Raw genomic sequence first — 8,538 nt, 5'->3', positions numbered from 1 at the left:
CCCTTGCAGATAAACATGAGGGCCTGGGGCATTGTGCAAAAGTTTATATGCTTTGTTTTATGCTAATGCAGACATTGCTATCGTTTTTTATATTATATTTTGTTGTCTTGGCTCAAATGACAGCCACTGTCATTTGAACCATGATTACTCGGCTTAGTTTTGAATTGTGCAACATTTCTCTTGTGCTGTATAAAAGCAATCAGCAGAGCTTAGCACAGATTTAATACAATTATGTATCTTATTTCTGATTAATGTTAAAGAAACAAATATCTGGACGCACAAGGTTATACCCTTCAGGGTCTCTGGGCCCTGACAGAGAGAGCACGGTCACCTTGGCAGCAAGGGCCGGATGTCCGATCTCAGGTTGCGACTGGGATTGTATGGAGTTAAGAGCTGCAAAATCTAAGTGGGGGCCAGGCCATGTTGGACTTCGAATGTTATTAAAAGACTCTTAAAATCAATCCTGAATTAAATGCAAGGATTGGCGTGATATGAGACCTAAAAGGCTTGTTTTACGGGGCGTTGCAATAGTCTAGACAGGAAAAGACAAAGACACGCTTAAGCTTTTCTAGGTCAGGGAGAGATATAATCGATCTAATTTAGAAAAGACTTCGTAGATGGAAGTAGCAGGATTTAAGGATTTCATTAACGTGTTTTTTAAAATTCAGATGGGAATCGAATGTGACAACTAGATTTTTAGCTGTTGTTTTAATATTGGTCGCCAGGGCACCGAGAAATGACAGAAACTAAAGTGAGTCAACATGATTTAAAGGACAGACGTTGTAAATGCGAGATAAAGCACAAGCTAAACAATTGTGTACAGGTTAAGGTCATGGCCTAGATACAGAGGATCTGTACAGGACTACAAACATCCTGTGTTTTGTAGTTTTTCCCCCTCCCTACGCGTTGGCGCACTTTGTGACGCAACCGGAAGTAGCCCTCTGGACTACACGCTTTGAGAGGTCCGCTAACTAGCTTCAGCTAAAGTTTGCGTTTCTTATTGTCTGGAGCGGCTCTTGTCCCGTTCTATTCCCTCTTTAGGAAGAAATGCCGTCGCTGAACGAAAAAACCGATGTTATTTTTGTAAGTTACCCCGTTCACATATAATACTGTAGCTATTAACGTTTGGGGAGAACGGGTTTAGCTAGCTCACCCTTTCTAGCTGTTGAACTGATGAAGTTGTTGTGGCTCGTAGGCAAGGAATCAGAGATTTATGTACATGCTTGTCTTCTACACCTTTATTAAATGTATTTGAAATGTCTGCTCACAATGGTCGAGGTTAATTTGTTCCCGGTTAATTTAAACGTTAATGTAACGTTACGGTGTCGCGCTAATGTTAGCTTTAGCACACGCTACGTCGACTCCTCTTTTAAGATGGTGTTTTGTGTTGTGATTTCTCAATGTTAGGAGGACGATGATCTGCCCTATGAAGAGGAGATCATCCGGAACCCGTACTCCGTCAAGTGCTGGATGCGTTACATCGAATTCAAACAGAACGGAACCAAATCCACCCTGAACATGATCTACGAGCGGGCTCTGAAGGAGCTGCCTGGCAGGTAACCAACACACAGGCTGCTGAATGAAAACAAACTCACCGTAATCCCAAATCAGGCTGCTAGTGAAACCAGCAAGTCCCCAGATCAAGTGTCAGATCAAAACATGATAGGCATTGTTATAGAAAGTTATTAAGTTTGACTTTTAATGAGTTTTTTGATAGTCTGAATGCACTTGCCTATTATGGAATTGCTTTGAATAACCGTTGCCCGCTTATTTACAGTTATAAGCTGTGGTACAGTTACCTGAGAGAGAGACGGAAACAAGTCAAAGGGAAATGCATCTTGGAATCGTCTTATGAAGAGATCAACAATTGCCATGAAAGGGCTCTGGTGTTCATGCACAAGGTAATATTTCCTGTCAAACTTTGTCCTGAAAGTCCTGACAGAAAACTTTAAACCGTGGTCTGTGATGTGCTTGAAACTAACACGAGTCTTTCCTCAAACTAGATGCCCAGAATATGGCTCGATTACTGCCAGTTCCTTGTGGCTCAGAGCAAGATCACAAGAAGTCGGCGAACATTTGACCGGGCACTCCGAGCACTTCCCGTCACTCAGCACCCGCGCATCTGGCCTCTGTATCTCCGCTTCGCCCGCAACGTGTCCCTGCCTGAGACTGCCATCCGTGTGTATCGTAGGTATCTTAAGGTGAGAGAATGGCGCACAACCCCATTTCCCTACAGCAGTTGATATTAAGGATGTCATGACTTTGGATTAGATTTTATAATTGTGTTTACACTGACATCTCATTGTAATGGGTGGGCTGTGGTGTGACATCTCCGAATGTATGTCCCCGTAAATATCCAAAGATTCTCAGCTGAGAGAAAGTCTACTGGATTGGCTGCTAGTCATAATTAGATAAATTAATTATCTAAAAGGCCATAACATCATACTACATCGAGATATAGTAGGAGTAAGACATTTCCTAAAAATATTACAATCAAACTGTTTAAGATTATTGTTCATGGGGATAACGACAATGTGATGTCTTTTTGTTTCATGTAGCTTTCTCCACAAAATGCAGAGGACTACATCGACTACTTACGATCTGTTGGCCGCTTGGATGAAGCTGCTGTGCGACTGGCAGCTGTTGTGAATGACGAAAGATTTGTGTCAAAAGAGGGGAAATCTAACTATCAAGTAAGTTTTCAGTCTCATCACCTCCCAATGTGACAGTTTTTTGTACTTTAAAGCGGAAAATTAAACGATAAATCTGTTTTCTACTTTTCTCTTGAACAGCTGTGGCATGAGCTGTGCGACCTAATCTCCCAGAACCCCGATAAGGTGACTTCCCTGAATGTAGGAGCCATCATCCGAGGAGGCCTCACCCGCTTCACTGACCAACTTGGAAAACTTTGGTGCTCCTTAGCTGACTATTACATCAGGAGCGGCCACTTTGAGAAGGTATGTTTCATCTCACTCTTGTATTCATATCATAAAGCACTTAACACATGTAGCTCAGTTGCACTAATAGTAATTTACAGTGTGCTGGATTGAATCACTAATTGTGAATTATCTACGTCAGGCCCGCGATGTATACGAGGAAGCCATCCTTACAGTGGTGACAGTGAGGGATTTCACACAAGTGTTTGACAGCTATGCCCAGTTTGAGGAGAGCATGATTGCTGCCAAGATGGAGACCACTGCTGAGAATGGACAGGATGAAGAAGGTTTCTGTGGATTCATTAATATAAATATCTACAATATGTGTACACGCCTTGATTTCACGGCTCTTCTAATGCATGCTGAACTCTTTGTGCCTCTCCTCCTAGATGACATCGACCTGGAGCTTAGACTTGCCCGCTTTGAGGAGCTCATAGCTCGGCGGCCCCTCCTTTTGAACAGTGTTCTGCTGAGGCAAAACCCACATAATGTGCACGAGTGGCACAAGCGGGTAAAGTTGTATGATGGCAATCCAAGACAGGTGAGTGTTGTGTAGTGAACATATAATACATATTCTTTGCACAGGGTCAGTGCACACACAATTAATGCTGCCTCTACTAATGTGTCCATGCTCACAATGTTTTGCAGATTATCAACACATACACTGAGGCGGTACAGACAGTGGATCCGATAAAGGCCACAGGGAAGCCTCATTCTCTCTGGGTCTCCTTCGCTAAATTCTATGAGGAGAATGAGCAGCTGGATGATGTAAGTCACGGAGGTCTTTTCACTCTGGTTTTCAAACTATCGGCTCTTAAAAATCAAATGAGACTCTGTAATTTTTGTCTCTCAGGCCAGGACGATCTTTGAGAAGGCTACCAAGGTGACCTATAAGCAGGTGGATGATCTTGCTGCAGTGTGGTGTGAATATGGAGAGATGGAGCTTCGCCATGAGAACTATGAACAGGCACTGCGCATACTGAGGGTGAGACCCATCTGCAGGGATTATTATTGGTGCAGTTTGCACAATAGATATTATGCTAGATGTTTAGTAGCATCTAGTGGCAAGACGGAGAAACTACAACGTATGACGTTCTTCGTCTTCAGATGTTTATTTAAGGGCACATTTTCAAACTTAAGACCGGGTAACTGTAGAGTTGATCACAGATGATATCTGATGCAACATATTTTAATAAACTTTATTGTAGAAGTTTTGTATTTTGGTTACCTTGACTTGAGTTCTCTCAACGTTTCAGACAACACACAGATGTTCATTTACTTTCTGGGGAATCAAAACCAGTGAACACTATGTAAATTAAAGCACATTAGAATATATCTGTTGAAGCTCTGCTTGTTTAGAGATCGTAAAATCTAAACAAAAGTGTTATTGTTTACCAATACTTGCATGTCCCTGTGCACGAATTGAAATGCTTTTGAACACCGAGTGCAATGGTTTGTAAATTTCTTAAATTAATGAATCCCCTCATGAATGTGTGTATTTTGTATTTTGAATTGTTTATTTGACTTTTGTTTCTTCCATGATTTGCATATAGAAAGCCACAGCCATCCCATCTAAGAAAGCAGAGTACTTTGATGTATCCGAGCCAGTCCAAAACAGGGTGTACAAGTCCTTGAAGGTCTGGTCTATGCTGGCAGACTTGGAGGAGAGTCTTGGCTCGTTCCAGGTATGTTCACTCCATGTCACTAAGTTTCCAAGTCAACCAAATACTGTAGGTTTGATTTTCATTAATTAAACTCTTGGACATTTGCTTCTTAGAATCTTCATTTCCTTTAACTGTTGATACTACCTTTCCCTCAATTGTATTTTTTTTCATTTCAGTCTACAAAGGCAGTGTATGACCGTATTATTGACCTCCGCATCGCAACGCCACAGATCATCATCAACTATGCCATGTTCCTTGAAGAGCACAACTACTTTGAGGAGAGCTTCAAAGTAATAACACGATACTAAATCCACATTTAATTTCAGTCTTCAATGCCCAGCGCCACTTTGAAGAATTATTAATGTCTTTGTTAACACCTGCTGTGTTTCAGGCCTATGAGCGCGGCATCGCTCTCTTCAGGTGGCCCAACGTTTACGACATCTGGAACACTTACCTCACCAAGTTCATTGATCGATACGGCGGCAAGAAGCTGGAGAGAGCAAGAGACTTATTTGAACAAGCCCTTGATGGCTGCCCCCCCAAGTTTGCCAAGAGTAAGTAGCTTTTTAAAGGGACATTGACGTGTTTTGTATATATTTTTTTAATTTAATTAAACCGGGAAATTAACACACTGTTCCCCTGTGCCTTTCCTTTCAGCCATATACCTGTTGTATGCCAAATTGGAGGAAGAGTATGGATTGGCGCGGCATGCCATGGCTGTATATGAAAGAGCGACACAGGCAGTGGACAATGATGAGAGACATCACATGTTCAATATCTACATCAAGAGAGCAGCTGAAATTTATGGTGTCACTTATACCAGAGCAATTTATCAGAAAGCCATTGAGGTATGGAAACATTTTTCTGATCTGGATAATGAAATTTAATGAACTTTTTGGGGGGAATTTCAAATGCAAATGTTCAATTATTCTATTCAGTACTATAATAACTCAAATTCTGAATTGTAATTTGATATTTTACCAGGTCCTTCCCGATATACATGCAAGGGACATGTGTCTGCGGTTTTCTGACATGGAGAGTAAACTGGGTGAGATTGATCGGGCCAGAGCAATCTACTCCTACTGCTCCCAGATCTGTGACCCAAGGGTGAGCACAACCACCTCCAGGCATTCTAAATAAAATGTCCCTCTTCGATCAGTGGTGTAAACATGTTACATTTCTCCTGACTTACCCGTGAACTTGGTCTTTCAGGTGACAGCTACTTTCTGGCAGGCCTGGAAAGAATTTGAGATCCGCCATGGAAACGAGGACACCATTAGAGAAATGCTGAGGATCAAACGCAGTGTCCAGGCCACATACAACACCCAGGTCAACTTCATGTCCTCGCAGATGATGAAGGCCACAACAAGCACCACAGGCACTGGTGAGTGACCTTACTCTAGTTTGTGGTTCTGTGACAAGTATTTTCTCTACTTGCAGTGAATGCACTGTAGGAGCCACACATTCTGCATTCCCCCCCCCAAAAAAGCCTGAGGTTACACTAGAACCGCACACAAAGTGATGGATTCATTTATTTGTGTTTTTTAATGTTTGTGCTTGTATATTTTTTTCACTCGTTCCCAGTGTCAGACCTTGCTCCAGGCCAGATGGGACTTGATGACATGAAGATGTTGGAGCAGAAAGCACAACTGCTTGCTGCAGAAGCCGAGCAGGACAAACCTAAGCTCAAAGAGAAGATTCTCTTCGTCAGGTTTGTGGTTCATCTGGTTTTTACTCACATGATTATTTGTATTTTACGAAACTGGACAACTTTCTTCAGAGGAAGATGAGACTCTTAGGTCATATTCTTCTCATGTGTTTATACAGAAGTGACACTTCTCGCACTGAGTTGGCTGAGCTTGCCAAACAGGCTAATCCTGATGAGATCGACATTGATGATGATGAGGATGACGACGAAGGCCAAGGACCAGAAGGTGAGAAAATCAGAAATATGGGGCTATTTTTGACTACTGGCATGTTATATCAATGGAAATGCATGTACTTACTGTCTTCTTCTCTGTGCCTTTTACAGAGGTGCAGCTTGAACAGAAGAGCGTCCCCACAGCCGTCTTTGGAGGACTTAAAGACGAGTGAAAGATGCTTTTTCTCACTGAACTTTGCAAAGATGCATTCTTCTGATATCTCTTGTAATAATTGAATAGGCTCTATTTTTTAATTTAGTATAAATATTCAGTTGTGTCCACTTTATTTTAATACAATGTGATGAAAACAATTTGAGAAGTTCAGTATAGAAAGAAGCAAACCTTAGTTTTGGCCACAAGGTGTCAGTCCTCAGTATGTGACTCAAGATACTTGTGCAATTGAGCCTTTATTCTATTATTAAATACTGTTGTGGTTACATGTTAACTCTAAATTAAATCTGATGTTGTTTGACTTTGTTACGGAACAACATTTGTAAAAGAATTTACAGTGAAAACACATTTGTACACTTGATGAATGCAGAGATGTTCCTCTGACAGGAAGCTCAGCCCTAGTAAACGTAGGGGAGGAGCGTAGTTTCTTCTCGGGAGCATTCACTCGAAAGTGGAGCTTCCCATTGTTGGCTTGAGGATCACTAGTAGGTGTGTCTTGTGTTCTGAAAAGATTTCATGACTTGTATACATGTATCACTCTACATATTGATTTCTTGATTTTTGCTTACTTTGTATTGTACACTCGAGAAACGGTTTGGGCAATGGTTTGAATAATAGAAAAAAAACAATTGTAGTTAACTAAACCTGCAGTAATTAAAGTCGCAGGTTGTGACATTTGAGGATATAAGTAATGCAATAGAAATGCTACTTGTGACCCAATGCAGTTTTACAGCTATTTGTGTAAAAACAAGAATTTGTAATGTTTTCTTATTGCAACACTGCATAACTTTGATGTCTATGAATCATCCTCCCAACCACCCTGGCTGTGTCAAGATTGTCTCTTCCAGTCTCTGAAATAAATAAATAATAAGCTGTAATAAAAATTGATTTATATTTGATAAATACAGTAACTTGTATGTGAAAGTCTGCTCCAGGAAACACCGAGCAGGAGTCTGAAGCATCCATGTCTCACATTATTGATATATTGGCTGTGTGTACAGTCTAGCAACTGTCCTTAATTCACACAACTAAAATGTGGCTCCTTTAATACGTGTTCAACACGTGTATGCTGGAAGGTGACGATCTACTTCATTGTTTCATGGAAAAGGCATCGTACTTTAAATTGTTTCCACACCATCACAAAGAGTTAAACTGGCAGAACTGGAAAATGAACTGACTAGGGCGAAATTTTTTCTGTCGTAATTAGATCAAAATAGCTGAGAGGTAATCCTCCTAAGAAGTTGCTGCAGTGGGGCGGCCCAGGGAGCTCCTGGAACTTTGAGCAACATCATGTGATGAGTCACTCTTGAGATTTAATTTGTCTAATGAGTACTACAAGAAACAAAGGTTAAAAAACAAATGGAAAGAAAAAGGTTTGAAGTTCCACTAACATTAGGGCAACTAGACTATATTCCTATATAAATTCTTTGTTTAGATGTTAGATGTTTACTCTGCTCCTGTCATCCAGTAAATAAAGGATCGACTATATCTGCAGGTGTTAATGACATTATTGCTCATCTGTGCTACTCGGTGAATTGTTAATCAAAAGTAGATATTAATAGTGCTGATCTAATTAAGTATTTGCTCGATAATGTGTATCATTTTTAGCATGTTGAAGGGCTACAAATAAACATGAATATATAATGGTTTAAAATATATCTCTAGTATTGAAGCAAAATCAAGAAGCCTTGCAAAACAACACAAATATGATGTATTTTATGCCTGCAAGAAGTCAATGATTAGGATGATTGACAGAATAGCTGACCTGGAACTGGTGTATTGTGGTGCTGCACCAGGACCTTCCATCTGACCAGTCAGGTAAATCAATTTTCATACTGCAGGAAA

General features: G+C 40.7%; 1 protein-coding gene across 1 annotated transcript; it reads left to right on the top strand.

The window, feature by feature from the left end:
- Positions 1–921: 921 nt before the first annotated feature.
- xab2 (XPA binding protein 2) lies at positions 922–7,577 on the top strand. Its single transcript, XM_053442879.1, has 19 exons — positions 922–1,083; positions 1,408–1,556; positions 1,778–1,901; positions 2,004–2,201; positions 2,559–2,693; positions 2,793–2,957; positions 3,079–3,223; positions 3,326–3,477; positions 3,585–3,704; positions 3,790–3,921; positions 4,490–4,621; positions 4,777–4,890; positions 4,992–5,154; positions 5,258–5,448; positions 5,585–5,707; positions 5,813–5,984; positions 6,185–6,311; positions 6,428–6,534; positions 6,633–7,577. The coding sequence occupies exons 1-19, from the start codon at positions 1,048–1,050 to the stop codon at positions 6,692–6,694; spliced, it is 2,547 nt and encodes an 848-aa protein (XP_053298854.1). The 5' UTR covers positions 922–1,047; the 3' UTR covers positions 6,695–7,577.
- The last annotated feature ends 961 nt before the right edge of the window (positions 7,578–8,538 follow it).

Source organism: Pleuronectes platessa, chromosome 16 (genome assembly GCF_947347685.1).
Source record: "Pleuronectes platessa chromosome 16, fPlePla1.1, whole genome shotgun sequence".
NCBI lineage: Eukaryota > Metazoa > Chordata > Actinopteri > Pleuronectiformes > Pleuronectidae > Pleuronectes > Pleuronectes platessa.
Note: the sequence above shows the minus strand (reverse complement) of the source record. Positions and strands in the feature narration are given on the sequence as shown.